We start from the raw sequence: 22723 nt of genomic DNA, 5'->3' as shown, positions 1-22723 counted from the left end.
CCGCTGCTGCCGGATAGGCAGCCCAGAGCTTCACCCGTGCTTCTAGCAGCGAGAGGGCGTGTTTTCCCCACGCGTGGGTACAAGGGCAGGGCATCGGGGCTGGGCGGGGGTCGGGGCCGAGGCTTGGCCCGCAAGCCGCGGGCACGGCAGCTGCCGCGGCTTCTGCCAGTGTCGATCGGGGCGCGCTCGGTCCCGGGAAGAAGCCGCTCCCTCGGGCGGGGGTGGCGGGACGGACGCCACAGCCGCCGTCGGCAGTATCCGCAGCCCCGGAGACATCTCCCTGCTCCCCGGCCCGGCCTGCCGCTCCCGGCCGCCTCCCCCGCTGCCCCGGGCAGGGACCACCGCTCGACACGGGGAGGCGGTGCGGCGGCAGCAGATCCCCCCGCCCCGGGCTTTGAGCTCCGCGATGGGGCGCGTAGCCTGACCCCCGCCCCGGAGCCCGTCGGCCGGGAGTCCTGGCGGTGCCCGCGGGGGCTGGGGGCAGAGCCGACCCGGCGCTGGTGCCCGCGGAGCCGCCGCATGTGTGCGTGTATGTGGTGTCCGGGGGCGCGGGGAGGCGGCCGGGCGGTGTCGCACCCCTGCACCGGGGCTGGTCTCGTTTTCTGCTGCTTCTCTCAGCACGAAGTCGCGGTTTCGTTCTGTGCTGTTTGTGGGTGCGCGTAAGGAGTGATAAAGCGACGTCGTGTCAAACCCTGAGAGGTGCCAAGTGCTGCTGGTCTTTAATAGTCCGGGTGGTCGCGGCTGGAGGCCCCGCAGCAGGTCGTGTAGCATCTGCTGGCGTGTTTGAACTAACTCTCTGCTTGTAGGGTTATTGGAAAGCGACTGGCTCCTCGGGATTCCTTGCCTAATCAGAGGTGTTACCTCCTCCTCTTCCCCCAGTGTCTCTTGACATCATTTCATCCATCAGAGTTTCAGAGGAAAGAAAAAACAACCCAAAGCAGAACCCACCCAGTCTGTGAGCAGCCCACACTAGCCCCTCAGTTTTGCTGTGACTGCAGGGAAGAGCTGGATCAGGGCGAAGATGAAGGATGGGATCGGGGCTGAGCTCCTTGTCCTGAAGGATTTGGTGCGGGGTGAATCGAGAGGAATGCGGAGCGACGCACCGATCGGCATCCCCTGTACCCCGGTAGGGGATCAATAAACCCTGCAGGCGTGCGTGGGGATGCGGGGGCGCTTGACCCACGGAAAAAAGAAACCTCAAGGTGCGTTTGCTCCTGCCGGTCATTTTTATTCCATGGGATTTCTTCTGTCCCCCGCGACTGACCTGATGTGGACCAAAACGTTTCTAACATGAACTTTCTCTCTGGGATCTGGTGGTCTCTTCCCCTGGTCTTGGTTTGGGCGACCCCACCAGTCACCTCCTCATGGTGGTAAGTTGTGCAATTCCAGGAATTTTTATTTGCTCTTGGGGAAGGTGGGGTCGGATTAATTGTAAATTAGGGGGGGAGGAAGCCTCTCCCTAGCAGGCTCGCACAAGCGGAGCTCTCTGCTGCCAGCTGCTCCGGGCCAGAAAGCCCGGCCTTAAAAGCAAGCGGGATTAGACACTCTCGGCACCTCCTTCCACACCCCGTCCCTGCTCCCCGGCCTCCTCCTTCGCACAAGCACAGAGCAGCTGCCAAGGCTGCGCGAGGCTTCCGGCAGGGCCGGGGGCAGCGGGGGGACCCTCTCCAGCCCGGCCCGGGGGGCAGCGGGCACCTCCCGGCCCCGGGGCCCGCGGAGGCAGCGGGAGGAGGGCGGACCCACGGAACACGCCCGGGGTGCGCGGGTGAAGCGTTGGGGCTGGCAGCCAGCCCTCCGCGCCCCGCCGGCTCTGCGAACTGGCTACAACAGGGATTTTTTAATTATTATTCTTTCCCCCCCGCCCCCAGCCCTTCCTCGTCCTCCCTGTCCCCTCCCTCTTTCAAAGTTTCTCCTCGCTGAATTGCGGACTGCAAGTGCAAAGGGTCGAAAGCCCTGGGGGCAGCGCAGTACCCTACTTCGAATGGTGTTTGAGCTCTTTGCGGCACGTCCAAGCGAGCTGCAAAACAAGGGTCCGTGTAACAGGTTAGAATGGAAACAGAAACCTGCCCCTCAAACTCTGGACGCCAACCAAGCCCAGGCTGAACAGTCTTGGCGTAGAAGAGGAGTTAAACCGTTTCCTATAAACCTGGGGAACACATTTAACCTCGACACGGGCTGACGCGGCATCAAAGCCTGATTTATCAGACTGAGCATATTTCAATAAAATTACTATCTGTGTCCATGCCCCTATAAAAGTTATAGAAGTTATTTATTGAAATGGCTTTTTGTCATGGTCTCTTTTAACTGCACCTTTTTTTTTTTTTTTTGGAACTCACGGCTTTAGTGATTTTATGGTCGTATAAAGTAATGAAAATACAAAAAAAGGACATTTTCTTCTGTTTGATCCCCTCAGAAGACACCTATAGTAGTTTGGGTTTTATAAAAGGTACCTTTCGAAACATTTCAGGACTAATAGAGACCATCTGGATACAGATGATGATGTAATTTAATTTTTGTCAAGGTTTTTATTTGTTTTTTTTTTAAGCACGGGGCTGTAATAGTGGGATGTAGGGTTCTCCTAAATGCTTCACGTTATTAAAAAGCAGAGCATCGGCTACTAATTTTAAAAGATGTCCACCAAAGGGCAGAGGCAGCTGCAGCTCTGGATCCGCCAGAGGAAGGTTCCCGCCCGCAGACGAGGGGCCGAGGATCCCCCCCTTCCCCTGGGGCCGGTGCCCGGGGACTTCCGCGGGCCCCCGGCGCTGCGCTGCCCCTTTTCTCCCGCAGGTACATGGGGGCCGTGGGCTCGTCGCGGGTGATGTGCGACAACGTGCCGGGCCTGGTGAGCCGACAGCGGCAGCTGTGCCGCCGGCACCCCGAAGCCATGCTCTCCATCGGCCGCGGCGTGGCCGCCTGGACGGCCGAGTGCCAGCACCAGTTCCGCCGGCACCGCTGGGACTGCAACGCCCTGGAACGCGGGCAGCGCCTGCTCGGCCGCGTCCTGCTGCGCAGTGAGTCCCGCGGGGCGGGGCGGGGCGGGGCGGGGCGGGGCGGGGCGGGGCGGGGCGGGGCGGGGCGGGGCGGGGCGGGGCAGGTGCCTTCCCGCGGGCTCGGGTGGGACACGCAGCTCTGGCTGCTGCGCCGCTTCCCCGGCGCCTCCGAGCTGAAAGTAACGGGGTTTTTAAAGGGTCAGTGTGAGGGTAAAAGGGGATCATCAGCCCTGAGGTGCCGTCGGTAATACCGGGAGAGCAACGGCAAGTGACGGCTCTTCTGTTACCTTTGGTCCTAAGAGCAGTGAAGCTTCCTTTTGCGTTTCAGGAGGAAAGAAAGAGGAAATGCGAAATTATCACTTATCCAGTATAAGTTGGGGAACGACCTATTAGAGAGTAGTGTAGGGGAAAGAGACCTGGAGGTCCTGGTGGACAGCAGGATGACCATGAGCCAGCACTGTGCCCTTGTGGCCAGGAAGGCCAATGGCATCCTGGGGTGTATTAGAAGGGGGGTGGTTAGTAGGTCCAGAGAGGTTCTCCTCCCCCTCTACTGTGAGACCGCACCTGGAATATTGTGTCCAGTTCTGGGCCCCTCAGTTCAAGAAGGACAGAGAACTGCTGGAGAGAGTCCAGCACAGGGCAACAAAGATGATTAAGGGAGTGGAGCATCTCCCTTATGAGGAAAGGCTGAGGGAGCTGGGTCTCTTTAGCTTGGAGGAGACTGAGGGGTGACCTTATTAGTGTTTACATATATGTAAAGGGTGAGTGTCAGGAGGATGGAACCAGGCTCTTCTTGGTGACAACCAATGGTAGGACAAGGGGTAATGAGTTCAAACTGGAATACAAGAGGTTCCACTTAAATTTGAGAAGAAACTTCTCAGTGAGGGTAGCAGAACACTGGAACAGGCTGCCCAGGAGGGTTGTGGAGTCTCCTACTCCGTAGACATTCAAACCCCGCCTGGACACATTCCTGTGTAACCTCATCTAGGTGTTTTTTCTCCGGCAGGGGGATTGGACTAGATGATCTTTTGAGGTCCCTTCCAATCCCTGACATTCTGTGATTCTGTGATCACAGAGTCTCACAGTCGGCAGAACAGCATATACAATAATGAGAACTGTTGCTTTGCTTCAAAACCTGTATCAGAGCAGAAAGACACGGGCAAAGTGCAGAAAGGGGGATTTGGCGTGTTAAGGATTGGCCCTGCAGTTCTCAATTTCTCAATTTTTCATTATGTAATGGAACCCCAAATTAAGGGCTACAAAGAAATTGAGGAGGCAGGATGCAGCAGTTGGGCAGAGGGCTTCCAGCACAGCCCATCCTGCCCAGGGAGACCAGTGCTCTGGGGGTGCTGAAAGGGGCAGCCTGTGACCAAACTGCCCATTGGGATGGCAGATGAGAACCTCTTCCACAGGCCGGTTCCCACTGGGAGTTTTTCCCAGGGGAAGCACAGCAGCAGGGCGCAGTCTCACCAGGGCTGTGCTGCCATGAGGTGTGGGGTGAGATGTGGGCGCTGTGCCCTTCAGGCCCTCAGCCCTCTGCAGGGGTGTGGCAGCTGGTCACTCAGGTCAGGCTCCAGGGGAGACATAAGCGGGAAAACGTCTGATAGTGGTGAACCAGGCTTGTGCAGACCCTGAGAAGCCGAGGACTACAATGTGCTTTTCACCCTGCGTAGAGGATGGTTAGACTGGGTGGTGTTGTCATCTAAACGTTGAGCTAAGGCATCTAATGAGTCTTCACACAGCTTATATGGTCCTTTTGGCTCAAAGAGAGGGCTGAGATCTGCTCATGTGCCAGGATGTCCCTATCCAAGTGATAAATGTGCTGAGGTTCTTCTAAACTGCAGCTCTTTTCACCAAATGCTGCACCTGTGCACATGGCTGGTGGGGCTGGCCCTGCCCTGGCACTTGTGTCCCCGGGATGTCCCCGGCACCGTTCGAGACAGCCTCTCCAGGCTGTGAGCAGCGTGGCACTGCAGGGAGAGGAGGAGGAGGGCAGTACTCTGGGGCCATCATTCCACTGGTGGGGATGGGGAGGAGGATGTGAGATACTGGGCACGCTGACCCGAGCAGTGGGGTTTCATCTGTGGAGCATCATTTGGTGCCAGGCTTCACCACTGCTAAGTGGTTGATTCCCACAACTGGTTTCATGTTGCTTGAGCAATTATTTGTGAGTAATTGGTAACATCACCCACCAGCTGAAGTTTTCAGTGAGGTTTGTCTGACATTCAGGAAAACACATCTGGCAGAACATGGCCTAATTCTGAGGACACTATTTCATAGAAAACTTTTTTTAAAATTGCAGTTGTTCCAAAAGTGAAGTTTTCACTGTTTGCTCATGAGAGAGAATTAAGGCGTCAGTCTTCTGAGCCTGACAGTGATTATGATGGGAAACGTAGCTTGATATTGCTCCACTTTGAAATGAAACATTTTTTATTAATTTAGTAAACTAAAATGAAACATCTCTCTTCCAACAACATCAAGTGTTTCTTTTTGATTTGTTAAATTTAAATAATAAGTTATATGGTGTAATGCTGCCCCTGCAATAAAATCACAGATAACATTCCCTCTTTGGGGTCCTACTTTACTGTGTCAACATTACTTAGGGTTTACAAGCACTCCTAACAGGGGTCTCGCACTGCTAGTGGCCTGAGGTACTGCACAAAATTCTACTTCTCACTCTTTACATGCTAAAAATATTTTAAAACATTAAAATATCCCATTACCGCAAATAGATTGTTCCAACATAAGGTAGCTCTGTGTTGTAAAATACATCTTAAAATAAACTTAAGCAATTATTACATTGAAGTAGGTAGCTGATAGCCTAAGAGTAGGCATAGCCTAGAAATGCAGATAGAATTGCTATAATGAAGTACCTTCATTAAGAGAAGGGAAAAGTGCCTGCACAGCTGGCATATGGAAGTCACAGCTGCCAGGCCAAACCCTGCCTCAAGCATGACACAAACCGTGCCATTGATTTAATGGAACTTGTTTGTGTGAATTACAGTTACCGGGCTTGGTTCTAGGCAGAAAACTGCAATTTAACTTATTTTTCGGAAAATAACACCCAAGATTTCTCCCTCCCGCCTTTAAGCAGGGAAGTTTATTCTCGGTACTGCAGAAGAGGAGAAGCTCATTTCTAGAGCTATTTGCAGTATTTTGCAATGTGCATGTTGTTCCAGTGTCCCTATGTAATAATTTCTTAAACCTGTCTCTGAGATAGCACTTCATATATTTTCCTAAATCGATGAAACACGATAGAAATACCAGCTGTCCTATTTGCGTATCTGTACAAAACAACTGATCCATGAAAGTATATTAATCAATATCAGAAGCACACATTTAATGTTTTCCAACTCTAACACTATATTGATGAGCTTTTACCAGGGAGGGGTCCAAGTTTAAGCCATGACTAATTCTGGCTCCAGGGAATGTGTGATTTCAGCCCAGTTTTATCTTTTGCTCAGCAAAAAAGTCCAGGCTAGATGGCTGGAGTTAGGATAACCACTCAAACTAACTACCCCAATGATTTTTAAAGTGACTTTTTTGTTTGTTTCAGGTAGTCGAGAATCTGCCTTTGTACATGCCATCTCCTCCGCTGGGGTTGTTTTCGCCATCACCAGGGCATGTAGCCAAGGGGAGCTGAAATCCTGCTCCTGTGATCCCAAGAAAAAAGGCTCTGCCAGGGACAGCAAGGGCCACTTCGACTGGGGTGGCTGCAGCGATAACATCGACTACGGCATTAAATTTGCCAGAGCCTTTGTGGATGCCAAAGAACGGAAAGGAAAAGATGCAAGAGCGTTGATGAACCTTCACAACAACAGAGCTGGAAGGAAGGTGGGTGTCCCTCCAACAGCTGCCTGAGTGAGCCCTCCTGGGTCTAGGACAGGGAACCGTCGGCTCTCGCTGGCCCATCTCAGCAGTTAGGAAGAAGCACGGGATGAGCGGGAGCCTGAGATGCTTTTTCTGTCTCCCTTGGAGGTTCAGTGTGGCAGAGATCTCCAAAGAGACCAAGTGCAGCTGCTGAGCAGCGCTCACATCTGAGCCAGTTCTGTCGTTGCTTGTAGGGGAAGTTAAGAACAAGCCCAAGTCATTGCAGGATCAGTTTGAATGGAGATTTTATTTTGAGCCTAATCCTTATATATGGAGGAGTTTTACTTCCAGTTAATAAAGAGTAGAAATTCCTAAGGGAGGCCGAAGACTACACTGAAGAACAGGCTTGACTATTAAAGAGCAACTTCAAAATAGCATTGGAGAAAAAAAGCATATTGTCCATTATTCAAAATGTATTCAAAATTCAGTGCATCCATGACATCTGAAACAATACAGAAAAATATTTTATACTGCTAGACCAAGTGCTTCTAAAATGAACCTTAGAGACTTGTTTCTTGTCTTTGGTTTCCCTTAATATATATTCAGTAGGAAGGAAATTTTTCATGTTCTGATCTTTTTGTGTTAAAAAGTTTCCTTTAGAAATTGTAAAATTGTTCTATATTAACTAGCCTTTATTAGAAGAAAAGATCCAATCGTAATTAATTGTACTGCAAGGAAATTATGTTTTCTGAAAAATATTTCTGCTTCAATGTCTTACCTCCACCTGTTTATTACTAGCCGGTGTAATTAATATGTAATATAGACAGATGAGGCTATGGCTGTATTTATATTACCGACCAAAAGAGACTGCAGCCTACAACATCAGTAAAGACTTCATGGGGGAGAATTAGCTCCATGCTGGGAACTACTTCCTGAAATAGCCGAGTATCTTAGTAGATCTAAATATATATATATATATATATATGCCAAATAATAAAACAGTATTACTAAGCAGGTAGTCTGTTTGTTTGTTTGTTTTTAGAAAAAAGATAAACAGACTTTGATAAATGTATTAGACTAAAAATAATCAACACATTCTCATATGCTTTATGACCTGCAATAGTGTAGGGTTTGTTTTGCAGGGATCCTACAAGCCTGGCATTTGAATCTGGGTAAGACGAGCTGTGCCCTTGGCTTTTTCTCATCCCCAAAAGAGGAGGCCTCTGTTGATAGGTTTCCTTTAAAACTAGACTGTTAAGATTTTACTAATTCATAAGTACATTGAATACATATTTGTAATAATCCCATATGAATCATACAAAATAATATGCTGTGTATCAATATAGGAACATCACTGACCAAAAAAAAGAAAGTCCCACATCCCTGTGTGCTGCTTCTGCTATTCCACACCTCAGTCCAGCAAGTAGTTGAAGTTATTTCTACTCAGATAAGTAAATCTCTTTCTGAGCAGAAATCCCAGTTTTGTGATGGTACCATTGGCAATGAAGTGGGGCTGTGGGAACGTCAGTGACTCCTTGGAGGTAGTCGAATCATTTACAAGCTGGAAAGAAGGAAAACTAGAAGTACTTTGGTTTTATAACACATTCTCACTTTATTACTAAGTGCTTGACTGAGAAATGCCTCCCCACTCTACATCAGTCTCACTCCTAATCACGGAGCTTTCCTCTCTCTGACTTTCCTCCCATGATGCTGTTCCTCTTGTACAAACTCTGAAATGTTCATATTTAATGAACCCTTAAGGCATAATATTTATAGATCAAATATCCATATCTTCAGAATTAGGAATGAATTATTTATTGTACAAGAACCTATCTATTGTTCTCCATCATCATACTGATAACTTAAATGTCTGAGATGAAGCTGAAATGGCTTTAATGTGATCCAGACATTAAATTAATAATGAAGGTGACCTCTCCAGTGGAAGCTAATGAAGGGCTTGTTCTAAAATATTTGTTAAAAGGTTCATGAGCATTTTAAAAATGCCATATTTTAAATTTTGCATAGAGCAGATACCTAGCCCAGGTACGATGCTTTGCACAGTCTCTGCAAAAGCATTTAAATGTGAAATGTCTGTATGTTTCTAGGCAATATTTGAAACACTATGCAGGGCACAGGGCAGCTGATGAAGGTGAACTAGAGGGGGTCAGCATAGCAATGCTCTACCTGGAATGATGGGGAAAGATGGTACCTTCGCCTGCCAAGGGCTGAGTGACCCTGTCCCTTCCCCAGATCGTTTCCTCCTGTCCAGTCTGTGTGCTGGCATTAAGGACCATCTCCATCCTTGGATGACTGGCAGGAGCAGGGGAGGTGAGCCAGCCGAAAGACTGCATATGGGGTTGAGTCAAGCAACCAGACCAGACCAACCACGTAGGGATGACTTGATGCTACCAGCGGGTGTCACTACAGACCGTGATTTGGAGACCCATTGCATGCCTGGCATTGAACGATAAATGGAAAAGGGCTGAGAAGCGCAAATTACAGTTTGTTTTATTTGTGTATATTTTGCTGCATTTCTAAACAGGCCGTGAAGCGGTTTTTGAAACAGGAGTGCAAATGTCATGGTGTGAGTGGATCATGCACTCTAAGGACCTGTTGGCTGGCCATGGCAGACTTTAGGAAAACAGGAGATTATCTGTGGAAGAAATACAATGGAGCGATTCAGGTGGTCATGAATCAAGATGGCACGGGTTTCACTGTGGCTAATAAGAGATTTAAGAAGCCAACTAAGAATGACCTGGTGTACTTTGAAAGCTCTCCAGACTACTGTATCAGGGACAGGGATGTAGGTAAGCCTCTATCATTACATGTGAATGGTTTTATTTCAGACATTTGTACTTTGAAGGTCAAAAATTATCGTTGTGTGTGTGTATCTGTCTATCTATCTATCTATCTATCATCTATTGATCTATCTATCTAAATCCATGCATGCAACCAGCAGGAAACAGGCAGAAAGATGTCTTGGAAAGACAGCTCTGTACAAGAACGTCCCTAGGTGTGTGTCCCTCTTTGATCTCCCTAGGTGTGTGACAGCCAGTTGTTCTAATACAATTCAGCAGTTTCTTCCAGATGATACAGAGTGCTGGATATGCTGCAAGGCAAAAGCTGCCTTTAGGACGAGTTTGAGCTATGCTCTGGAGGCAGGTCCATACCATACACAGCTACATACATGTTTGTGTCACACAGTTCACTCCAGGGCTGCCAGATGTAACTACAGCAGTCCCAAGTCCCATGATGTCCCTAAGACACAACCTCCAGTTGCATTGCTTCTCTTCCATGCTGTTATGCTACTGCTGCAGGCTCCCAAGAGACTGGTGTCTTCCTTTATCCGCATGTTCCCTGCAGCTCACTGTGGACTGTGGACCCCCTAGTTGTAGACACACCTCTCCCTGTCAGCAAGATAGGAGGTATGATAGCTCGGTGCAAAGCACAGTTGCACCAGTCGATGCAGCTGTTGGGAACATGGTGCAAGGCAGCTGGAGAATGTGCAGGTGGATGGAAGAAGATAGGTCAGTGTGGCACAGCACACTGTGTCAAGTGACACTGCTATTTACTCCTCTTTATGAAACAGTGTTGGCTCTGTCTTTGATAACCATGATGTTTTATGAAGAGTTGTGCCAGCGCCAGTGGGAAGAGGTAAAGTTTCAGGGCTGCTATTAACACTGATTTTTTTTCTGCTTTCAGAGATTTCAGTAGAGACACACTTAACCATGTTATAGGATTCAAGGCATTGCCAAGCACCAGGAATTCTGTTAACGGCCCTTGACCTGTGTATAGTATTTCCTGATGTGGCAATTAAAAACTAGCAACTAGAAAACCAGAAATTGGGAAAAGAGAGCCAGACTGAGTAATGTACGAAAGATGTTGTGGAACTAATTAATAGGTTGTATAACATACCAGATCACAGCCGGTATGACATATCTGTGAGTATCTGGATGGAAATGCAGCTCAACTCTTTTTGGCACCACTGCATATTTACAATCCAAGTTTATGTGGAATAAGCATTGCAAAACAACTGTACTTAAATAAGAACAATATGTGAAGTCCTGGTCATGTACTATTGACTTCAGTGAACCCAGAATTTCATCCAGTATGCTTATATTGTGTAGTGTTTCTGGCTAGTTGAGTAGTCATGGTCATTTTATTTATGGCTCTTGCAGGTGATACTTATGACCTGCACAAGCACATGTTGTTCCTTGAATACTGAATGGCCCCGTAAAGTGTAATATTTTAATCCAAGTGAATAAATGGAGGTATTGTGGCATTGTGCAGAGACTGATTTGCAGATTAGGATTTATTCAAAACTTTATTTCTTGAAGTTGCCTCCTTCATTGTAAAACCCGTGATTTCCTTCCCCTCGAAAAGAGGGTCCGTACACTACCCACTTCTGTGTCAGAAAGCCATTTAATAATCTCTTTCTACTAAGCCTAATCTCATCTGTCAGCCTTGTTATCATGGAGGAGGGTGGGCATTTTTCACCAGTGTATTGCGCTCGCTTGTCTGATGCTGTTGAGCCTGCCCAGAGATGACAGAGTCTAACATGCGCTTTGGCTCAGCTCAAGATAAGGCTGCAGATGAGGTGGTGTTTCTTTACTGCCCAGAATTCAGAGAATGTGGCTGTTTGGAAGAGCACATTTTTGGCAAGCTGCAGGAAACCTTTAACGGGATGCAGGATGCCCGGCTGCTCGTGTGGAGCGAAGAAAGAATCAGACGAACAAAAACCGATCTGGCTTTGAGAGTGGTAATTTCAGCAACTGAGCAGCATTTTTTCTCTATTACCTTTGGTTTGCCCTGTTGAGCACTCCAGAGTGTCAGCCCTGTTAAATGACTGGAAATGAAATGAGATTATGGAAGTCTGAGTTTGGAAATAGGTGGGAAGCATCTTGGTGTCAGCTAAACATGATATTAATACCACAGCTCTTTAGTATGTCCTTGAATACAGTTCTGCCTTTCATTCTCAGGGGAATTCAAGCAATTTAGTTCTTCAGGGGGAAAAAAAAAAAAGAAAATGCATATCTGGAGGTTTGTTAGTATTGGAACTGAACAAAGGATTCCCAGGGCAAATCTTATGAAGTGTCATGATTAGACCAGAGACAGTTTCACAAGCTGTAAAATGACCAAGTCAGTGTATTCTGTGGCTTGGGTGTGCTTACACATACGAACGAGTAAAGTAAAGGTGCTCAGGGGCTGCATCAGCAGCCTATCCAAAAACCACATAACTCATCTTCTGCAATCAGAGCGTCTAGCACTGGCTCTTCTCTCTGGTGGTGGGCAGCCACCGCAGGGTGCTGGGGCTGAATACACCCCACTGGGCCTGGTGGTCTGTCTGGGAGAGGCAGCTGGACATCCATGGATCACCCATACAACATTAAAAATGTGGTATCTTCTTTTTTTTTACCTAGAAGGAAAAGATGAGTAATTGCTTTCAGGAGAGATATAAAATGTGGAAACCACTAATAGCAACTCAATAGCAAGAGAATGTAATAACCCAACCACCTCTTGTCTAGCATTAAGATTTCATGACTTTTAGAAAAGGACCAAAAGAAAATTTTTCGGAAGTGTTCAGAATTCACTTAACTCTGTTCACATGGATGCAGAAATAATTTTCACTCACAACTTTGCACTCACAATTTGATAGAAACAGAGGTAGGATCCCAGAGGGCTTTTGAAAATCTTGTCATGAAATTACAAATTTTGCCACCCATCGCAAGGTCTTCCCTTTTATTATTAGAAATTTCCAGTGCCCCAAACCAATACAAGCATATGAAGACTGTACAGGGAGAGACCTGTTAGGAATGAAGTTCTGAAGGGAACTAAAGTGATGGCTATAAAGTGACAGTCCTGCTGTCACTATGATATCTTACCCTGAGCGTGTAACTTCACCTCTGAAATGCTCTAAAAAAACCCTCCTGCTTGTCTGCTTATAAGCTTCTGTTAGAAGCATTATAAGTTTTAGAAGATTGCTGTTTGACCATCCATGCAGGATAGGTTGACTGAAAGCTGCTACATGTTGGGCATGTTTTGAATGTACCAGTGGACAAGCAGTGACTCTTTTAGGAACAAACCCGGGAGCAGCCATAGCGTGGACATCACCAGTCACTGGCCCACCCTTCCTTACAGGCTGTTGTTCATAGAGACTATTAAAGCAGTGAAATGGCTTCCTGGAAAATAAAATGTTTTAGAACAGGTTTATTAAAAAATTAATTTGTACAGAGTAAGCAAAAAACTTAGGCAGTGCTTGAGTGAAGCCTCTTCCTGCAAGGACATACCCACCAAAGCGTGCAGAGCAAGCTGAGCTCAGCTGTGCAAGTTGAGGTTGTGCATATGGAGCAGAGGAGTTATGTCCCCAGGTGTAGACACCAAAATGGAGGTGGTGTATGAGCATCAGGTTGATGTTGGTGAGCACGTGTTGCCTGTTTGCAAGTGTTCTGGTAGCACTGAGGCTTCAGCTGCATGAAGGTGGTGGTGGAGCAAAGGGGCAGGTTGTGCCTATGTGCAGATGGTCTCAGGCTGCTTCAGCAGTCCCTCAGGACCTGCCGCAACCCCCTGGGTCTCGTGCTTCAAGTCATCCATAGGTTTCTTCTGACACTCACATGGTCTTGGTTTGGGTGCTGTCAAAGCCAGCATGCACTGCCTCTGCCTGTGTGTAGGGTGTGGGTTGCACACCTGGATTGCGGTGGCCATCTCCTGTGTCCCCAACAGGCAGACAGGGTGCTGCAGGTGTGTCTGAGGACTCTCCACACCTGGTGTCCTGGTGGAAAGCACTGCAGAAATGCATGTGCTACGGGCAGCCCCATAGAGCTGTGCATTGGGTAACAAACCACATACTCAGGGCAACCTGCTTTGGGTCCTTCAAAGGATTATTTTTGTGTCAATTAATTTCCCTTGCTGCCCCATACAAGCCATTTGTTGCATTTTTGAGATGACTGAGGTCAAGTCCAGAGTGAAAGAAAAATGTGAAACTGACGTATAATCTGCAAAGTGTTGATGTTGGGCAAGATGTGTTAGTGCTTGGGGTAGGTAACCCATGGAGGGAAAGCAATCCTGATCTGTGTCAAAAATTTCTCACTGAGGTTAGCTGCATACAGGCAGTCCCTGTGCAACTTCTTGGCCCGTATTTCCCAATTTACGTGTTGCAGACATGCTGGGTGCAGTTCCAGCCCCGTTCGAGCTGATGGTGGAGCCTGCGGTGACCTCCCTTGGGGCAGCTCTCCTCCGAGCACCAGCTGGCAGGGGAGCAGTGCAATCAACCCCAGGGCCTTGGAGAGCTGGGAGGTTATGACAACTGTCAGTGGGCATGGAAATTAGAGCGAGACACATATTTGCTTCGAATGGAATCTGAATAAGCTGTTTTTATCAGCATGTTGCCATCTCTTCGTTGCTGGCCTGGAGAATCCCAGCCCCTCCAGACCAGGCTGCCCCAGCGTGCACTGCCTGTCCTCTGCAGCCCTGCTGTGCTGATGTGTTGTTTGTAGGTTCCATGTGAATCTTTCTTGATTTAAAAAGTAGCTTCAGATCTACTTTTCTGTGAATATTTCCTCCCTCCACCCCCAACAGCTTGTGTGGAAACTAGTTTCTTGGTTTTCTTGTTGTTAGGGATTTAATGGATTTTTACTTATTTTTTTTTTAAGGTTAAAGTAAAATAATGAAGGTTAAAGTCAAATAGAAGGGGAATTCTCACATTATAAATGAATAAATTCGTTTTAGTGCTTTTGGAATAGGAAAAAATATTTTTCAACTTACCGTATGGTTGCTTAAGAAAACAACCGTGCAAACCAAGAAGAAATAGTTTGATGTACAGGCCATAAAGTTGGCAGTATTAAAAGCTGTGGACGTTTTGACAGGTATGATGTTGTATGTCAGCACAATAATTCTGAAACTTGAAGTGAAAACAAAGAGGTTGCATGAAAACTTTTTACAAGTTACAACATACTCCCTGCCTCTTAAGTGCTGAGGAGGTGCCTTACAGGTAGCAGGCAAAGATCAGAAAACTCTGACCTATTTTGCTTAGTGTCTTCTGCTGTCTTCATTGCCCAGGTTTGTGAGTGCCCCCAAGGAGCGCAGTAACTTGCCTGGCTGCTCTCTGTCACCCATTGCTCATTTTCTTTCTCATGAGAGAAGCCCCAGAGATGCTGAAGATGCTGTTTGAACTTTTCAAAAATGTTGGTTTTGCTCAGAACTAAGCCTTTATATGAACCTGTTTTCTCTTACATCACATTCTGTGAATAATTTATTCTCCTTTCCTAGTGGCACAGTAAATGTTGATGTTGTATTGTGGGCAGTGTCAGGAGACGCTGACTTTTAACTGTCTCTTAGGGGCTGAACTAATTTTGGTTTTAAAGGCAGTGACAAAGCTCCCATTGAAACCACCAGACATACTCCACTCAGGCTTTCCTCCGCTGCTGTGCGGTTTCCCGAAACATCTGGAAGCAAGAGCTTTGGAGTTGGAAACTAATCTGTGCTTCAGCTGAGGGATGTGGTCAGACCTTCCCAGGGCAGCTCCTGCACCTCATCACAGCCTGGTGTGATGCTCCATGCCTGGCTGCACGCAGCGGGGGACGTGGGGTCTTCCTTCCACCCCAGCAGCTGGGCGGCATGGCCCCGCTCTGCTCCAGGTCACAGGTTTGCGAGGTGGAGAGCAGCTTTGCTTTGCCTCAGCTGGACGGGTGACTCCTGGTTGGCCAACATGTGGCGGTGGCACAGCGAAGGCCATTGAGTGTTCAGCTCATTTCACACGAACCACACACAGAGAGCAAAGCACCAAGTGGCTTGAAATCTACCCCAGACCATGGCTGTTAGAGATATTGTCCCAAGTGTGCTGCCTTATGCAGCCCAGGCACTCCAAGACTTCGGGATTGGACCCTATCAGTGGGGTTAAGCCCATAGAGCAAGAGAGGTTGGGGGAGCCCAGGCGGGGAGGTAAGCAGGAGTTCACACCAAATTCTTGATGCAGAGCATTAATCATACAAGTTGCAAGCTTGGCCTTTGTACCTTTTTTTGTTGTCTGAGCAGAGAGATCAGGACAAGTGCCTACAAAAGTAGTTATTCAATTGTATTTTGCACACTCTGGGATGTGATAGATATTGCTGTGGGCTGACACAAGCACCAACACTTAGGTTCAGATGTCCCAGCTGTTTGCACAGTGTAATGGATGCAGGAGAACATGGTGGCCTGGAAGCAGGGTTTGGTTTGTTTTCTGCCACGGGCTTCTTATGGGACCACAGGTGAACCATATATCTCTGCGTTCTGCCTCTTTGGCTCTGCCTAGATCAGGGGCAGCAGGAGCCACTGGAAGTCTCTCTCCCCCACTGCCGGGCGTTTCCTGAAAAAAGGACCTGGGAAAAGCTTTTTCCCATCACTGCTTTGCACATTGTCCAGGGCCTTGCAGGGAGAGCTGCATGGCAGAGGGTTTGCTAGGGGTGGTGTGTGCCTATGGAGGTCATTGCTGGTGCTACCTCTCCTCCTCCTGCCCTTGACCATCTGCTTGGGATTCAAGTGACATCACTGGCTGCGAGTGCAGGAGCCCATCTCTGGCTCCATTCAGTGTGTCTTCTCCTCCTTCTGCCTCTTCCCTCTTGGGTGGCTCATCAGGTCTGTGCTTGGCTGTCATATCAGCACCTTTGTGGCCCAGGATCCCTGAACCACGGCCAGAGAGCAGCTCCCGGGGTGACTGTAGGCACCCCCTGAGCCGGGGAGCAGGTGGCCACACAATGCCCTTCTTCTGCTCTGCCTGCAGCAGACGTGGAGCTGCGATTTGATATTGAAGGAATAGAGTTGTTCATGCTTGGTGTACACCTGTGAATACAGTTTGCAAAAAGTTTCTAGTTATTTTAGTGATGGCAGTCAATATTCCAGGAATCCCATTCTGGACAAGAACAGAAGAATGGAGCTATAATCTCGTTTAGGGAAAATGTCAGAACAATGTTTAATCTCCTGGATATACCTGAAATTGATTTATAATAGCAATACATAAGAAAATAAGTGAAGCAATGAGTATTCATGAAGTTTTTTGGATGGGTAGTAATAATCTGTCAAAAGCTGTGGTATAGGTCCAGATCTGAACCCTAACATAAGTTTGTATTAGGTAAGCAGCAGTTCCTATGTGGTCCGGTAGCTGTTTGGGCTAAGACATGCCTGAAAGAGCCACTTTGTGGCATGAGGAGATGGGCAGAGGTGTTTCAGCCATTCCAGGGAGGCTGTAAAAGCATGAAGAAGTGGGATATGTTCCACTACCCCTGCTTCTGTCCACAGCAGACTGTCATTTAGTTTCTCCTAATCTCTGTCAAGACAGAGAAGAATCCTTGGTGCTTACCCCACAGAGATGAGAGGTGCACCTGAACTGGAGGACACAAAGGCTTTGGTTGGACGCAGCAGTGATGCCAGGTGGCTGGGGAGCTTCTGCAAAGGCTTTAACCACTGGTAGCACAGTTACTCTGCCCATCGTGTCCCTTGCAGCCACCAAAATTAGCAGGCTCCTCTTTCTAGCCCTTCCCTGACCACCCAGAGCAACCTGCAGGCCCATGAGCTCTCGAGCACCAGGATTTGCTCCTCCTGGGTACCTCCTTTCACAGAGTTCTGGGGGCAGGTGGGGCTGCATGGCTGCCTCGGGGAGGGAGTCTGCTTGCTGGAAAGAGATGCTATGGGAAGGTGAAACAAAGCACAATGGTACTAAAAGGATCAGGCAGAGCCTTTTAAGTATTTGGTCCATTTTACTCCTCATCTCCAAAGCTGATTTCCATGATAAATTTGAGAATTTGAGTGCAATTTTACCTTATTATAAGCATTCCTCTGGCTTGATATTGAATCCCAGGTGATATTGAAGAATCTAATCTATTGCAAATGATGTCTCCTGCACCTATTTTCTTGTTCTTTCTGTCCTTAAAATCCACCTCCTGACCTTTGCTGTGTTTCCTTCATAGGGTCCCTCGGGACAGCGGGTCGGGTTTGCAACCAAACCTCCCGCGGCATGGACAGCTGTGAGGTGATGTGCTGCGGGAGAGGCTACGACACCTCCCGTGTCAGCAGAATGACCAAATGCGAGTGCAAATTCCACTGGTGTTGTGCTGTGCGCTGCCAGGACTGCCTGGAAGTGGTAGATATTCACACCTGCAAAGCACCAAAGAGCGCTGGCTGGATCTCCCGGACATGAGGCACCAGGCTACCGATGCTTGAGGACCGCAGCCTTCCCCCTGCCTGGGCCACGCAGGGAATGAGTCCAAGGTCTTCTCTACTTTTACGTCAGTTTTGCCTTTGTCTTTCATGGCACAGAAGCTGCTGAATAATTAATACAAACTCTGAAGCATTTAATTCCCATTTCTGCATGACGGTGTTGCTGCAGTTGTCTGTGCATAAACTGATGCAGTTCTGGAAGGACATACTTCTGCCCGGGCTCTTCCAAACACCCACAGTTCTCCTCCAGACTCCTTGAAGCAAGTCATTCCTGCCACCAAGAACACAGCAAGACACAGAGGTGAGGCATTTCTTACAAGACCACCACCAACTGTATGGGCTGAGCCTACTCAAGCATATTCCAAAGAATCTTGTGCTGGTCACAGTCACGCCCTGGATACTGAAGTGCTCAGGAGTGTGAGCACTGGTTGGTGATTCCTCCATGACAGAACAAATAGGGGCCAGGCTGAGTGGAACTCATTACAGGAAAGGTGTGTGTCCATCCCTGGTGAACCGGAGCTGGCAGTGGGGCAGCCCAGCTGCCATCCTGTGGGTCATTTGGGGCCGTCCCAGCTGCCGTGAGCATCTTGTGGCTTCCCAGAGGGCAGAAATGGGCCCGTGGCAAAAGGCAAAGGAAACTGCAGGAAATATATTCAGCCACAAGTTTTTCGTAAACTATTAAAGAGTTGAAGCAAACGTCTTAGTTTTATATTTGTGAAAACTTGCCTTAAAAGCTTTTGAAAGGTCATTGATACTAACTGCTGACTTTTTTGTGGTCTGAAGGATCGAAGAGAAGGGATTTGTTTCTCAGCCTGGTGAGAGCTGGGTATAGGACACTCGGCTACCTGAGGATAAGGTTTCCTATTTTTCACTTACTGAATAAACAGAAAAATATTTGCAGAAAGCTGATGGAGAAGGAAATTCCTTGTCTCAGTAATTATTTGGTTTCTGAAGAATCTATCAACTTCTGTGTGCTTTTAAATTTAATAAATCTATGAAATGTATTTATAATGATACTTTCTGTTCAGATAGGGACTTCTGAATGAGATTTTTCACTGAATACTTTCTGCAAAAACTTATGCCTGTGATTAAGGGTGCATTGGCCTTTGATGGAGGCAGTTACAGGTTGTGCCAGGTCCATAAGCTGGGTTAGGATCACGAGGCCCAGAAATCGCAGCCTCATGGGAGAAGAGCTGGGTCAGAGAGGGACTGGCCCTCTCTCCTTGGAGCAGACACCACCAAATGAGCCAAGGCGAAGATGGGGCCTGTGTCAATAATTTTAATAAGGCTCTGGAAAAGCACCCATCAAGTGTAGAGATGGGCAAGGTAATGAAAAAATAATGTAGGAAAAGGAGGTTGAACAGGTGATAGAACACATTGTAGATGCAGGTAAAATTTCCATATGAAAATAAAAAAGACTGGAGGAACCTCAGCAGGTACAAACGGTGCATGAAGAAGTACTGTACAAGTAGGATTAATTTTTTTTTGTTGCATTCAATGGTCTTAAGAGAGCAGTAATTTACATCTCAAAGGCTTTGGAAAAAGTTTGCATCGTTAAAATGAGCAAGTCATCTCCAGAAGGCACAGCTGGCATTAAAAGATTAGGAGGATCCAGAAATGTATTTATTTGGACAATAAGATAATGTTTCAGTTACTGTTCATGGCATTAATGTAATGATCATGGCTGTGAGTAAGAATAATCATGCTTCTGGGTATAAACCAACTGCTGGTGGGAATAACCCTGTTAGTGTACAGTGTGTGCTTTACACACACACACACACACACACACACAGTGCCTATATGTGTATATACACTCTGTTCAGTGGTCAGTCTGTTCAGTCGTATTGTTGGCCTCATTACTGCTGGCAATTCTGGCTCTGGGCTGGATAAGGAAAATTTCACACCTAATTGTATTTAAAGGTGAGCACCAAGGAGAATTTTTGTTGTAAAATAATATCTGTATGTAGTCCACAGCCTGAGCACTGGCACTTTTTAAGTCTTAAAGAACTCAAAAGCAGTCTAACCCTTTTTTTTTTTTTAATTTTGCCAGGTGTTTTGAAAGGTTCAGGGACCCTTTGAGTAGTCTACAAATTCACCATGTAATAATGGTAATAATGCAGAAAATATTTCAATGTTCTGGAAAAAAAGGAAGCCTCCTTCTTACAAGGGAACTTGTTCTAGAAAGTTGAATGAAAGGAAATGAAATCAGGTTGCTTCTTAATCCCGTCATTTGGTTAATACACCAGAAAGTAAACTGACCTGAATTCTGCAGTCCCAGGTGAAGTGGTTTGGGGTTATTGTATTAAAGGTGGAACTTTTATTGCCCAACCTGGTCCTCTTCCTCCTTCACTAAGGTTACGTCTTCTTGCTCCAGGCTTTCCCCTGGTCTCATGGGCCTGTGGTTCTTGAAGGCTGGTCTTAACAGCACAATGGTGGCATGGAGGACCTTGGCCTTTCCAGTGTCCTTTGTCACCAGATCCCCTGCCCCATTCAGCCACGGGCCCACCAACTATGCACAGTGGGCTGAACTTTACACTCTGTACAAATGCCATGTTAACAAGCTTGCAATGCAATCCCTGCACCAAACCTGCTTCACCAGAGGAAAAACAGAGGTTTTTGCAACACAACAAACTTGTAACCACTGAGCTGGCCAATTATTTGATTACATATTTTTCTATATTTATGATTTTTTTATTATATTTTTTTAAAGAGCTCAAGGTAGGCTTATTACAGCTGTAAGCATTTCTGCTGCCTCTTCCATGAAGAAAACACTCCCAGGAGCTTTTGCTGTTTCTTAGTGGGAAAAGACATTCAGAGACATAAATATTGCTAGGAAAGACACCTCCTTCAGCTAATCAAATAAAGAAAAAAAGGGAGGGGAAAAAAAAGAAGGAACAGAAATCAGGCAAGGAAAATTAAATAATCCTATACTTTCTTCTGCGGAATAAATTTATGAGTGTATTTAGTCATGAAGAGGAAACAGCTGTCCCTTGGTAGACACTCTAGTGTCAGAACAATGTTAGATGAGGTAAAAGGTTGTAGGAATTTTTTTTAACTATGCAGTCCAATTTTCTTGAGGGAGTTCCCTTTAATTTGCTGCATGAAATCAGAATCTAGCAGCACTCTGAAACGCTGTTAGCCTGCCAAGCTTTCTGGGAAGGCTCCCTCCCCACTACTTTATTTTTTAATGAACTTTACCCTAAAAAGTGTGTTGAGCTGTTTTAGGGGAAGTCTCATGAAAAAAAGTGTACTTTTCTTTTACCAAATGGAAGATGGGGAATGACTTTTAGGAATGATGGCATATGTTAAGGCATTGCAGCTTGAGATATTGTTGTATTGCTTTTTTTTCCCTGCAAAAATACCTAAACCAAATTTGTGCATCTCACCCTCACTTCCCACTCTTGTGTAACCTTCTTCACGGATGTGAATTGGAAATAAAAAGCCTTGTATCTGGTGCTGTGCTGCACACCTGCTGCATGGCATCCAGCCTGGGTGCCCAAATCACACCTGGATGCCCGACTCACACCTGCACTGGGCCAGCAGCTGGCGGTCCCTGCCCACAGGCTTCGTGCCCAGCCTCTCGTGGGACTTGGCATATGGTGGCAAAGGGGAAATTAATGTTTTACTGTGGGTTAGTGAAGATCTGGGACTGCGGAAGGTGCTTTTGATAGGAAAAAATTGCTCTTAATCCGGCGTGGCAGCAATAACCACACCAATGCTTGACTGTCTCCATGGGTTTTGCCCTGCACTTTTAGGAAGGGCTTCAGCCTTCATGTGAATGTGATCATAGATGATTTTGGTTGGAAGAGACCCTCAAGATCATCGAGTCCAAGCATAACCTAACTCCAGCACTAAACCATGTCCCTAAGAACCTCGTCTAAACGCCTTTAAAACTCCTCCAGGGCTGGTGACTCCACCACTTCCCTGCGCAGCCTGTTCCAACACCTGACAACCCTTTCCGTGAAGAATTTTTTCCTAATATCCAATCTAAACCTCCCCTTGCACAACTTGAGGCCATTTCCTCTTTCACTTGCTATCTGGGAGAAGAGATCAACCCTCTCCATGCTACAACCTCCTTTCAGGTAGTTGTAGACAGTGATAAGGTCTCCCCTCAGCCTACATTTCTCCAGGCTAAACAGACCCAGATCCCTCAGCCACTCCTCATCAGACTTGTGCTCCAGACCCCTCATCAGCTTTGTTGCCCTTCTCTGAACTCTCTCCAGCAACTCAGTGTCCTTCTTATCAGTGAGGGGCCGAAAACTGAACACAGGATTCAAGGTGGGGCCTCACCAGTGCTGAGTACAGGGGGACGATCACTGCCCTAGTCCTGCCGGCCACACTATTCCTGACACAAGCCAGCATGCTGTTGGCCTTCTTGGACACCTGGGCACACTGCTGGCTCATGTTCAGCTGGCTGTTGACCAACACCCTCAGGTCCTTTTCCACCAGACAGCTTTCCAGCCACTCTGCCCTGAGCCTGTAGCGCTGCCTGGGGTTGTTGTGACCCAAGTGCAGGACCCAGCACTTGGCCTTGTTGAACCTCATACAATTGGCCTCAGCCCAACGATCCAGTCTGTCGAGATCCCTCTGCACGGCCTTCCTACCCTCCAGCAGATGGCCATCTGTGAGGGCAGAAGTGCTTTTGTGGTCACATATAGGAGCCTGCAGGTTTCTCCTGCCACTTCAAATGATGCAAATGAACTTATTATCTGAAAGCCAGCAGCAGTTCATGGGTT

At 47.3% G+C, this 22723-nt stretch overlaps 1 protein-coding gene across 1 annotated transcript; it reads left to right on the top strand.

Moving 5' to 3' along the window:
• Positions 1-604: 604 nt before the first annotated feature.
• Positions 605-21391, top strand: WNT2 (Wnt family member 2). The gene is made up of 5 exons (XM_065842110.2): positions 605-1370; positions 2788-3011; positions 6547-6824; positions 9343-9607; positions 17738-21391. Exons 1-5 carry the CDS (start codon positions 1291-1293, stop codon positions 17965-17967), a joined length of 1077 nt encoding a protein of 358 aa, XP_065698182.1. The 5' UTR covers positions 605-1290; the 3' UTR covers positions 17968-21391.
• Positions 21392-22723: the final 1332 nt, after the last annotated feature.

The sequence above is a fragment of the Patagioenas fasciata genome, chromosome 1, assembly GCF_037038585.1.
Source record: "Patagioenas fasciata isolate bPatFas1 chromosome 1, bPatFas1.hap1, whole genome shotgun sequence".
NCBI classification, from domain to species: Eukaryota; Metazoa; Chordata; class Aves; order Columbiformes; family Columbidae; genus Patagioenas; species Patagioenas fasciata.
Note: the sequence above shows the minus strand (reverse complement) of the source record. Positions and strands in the feature narration are given on the sequence as shown.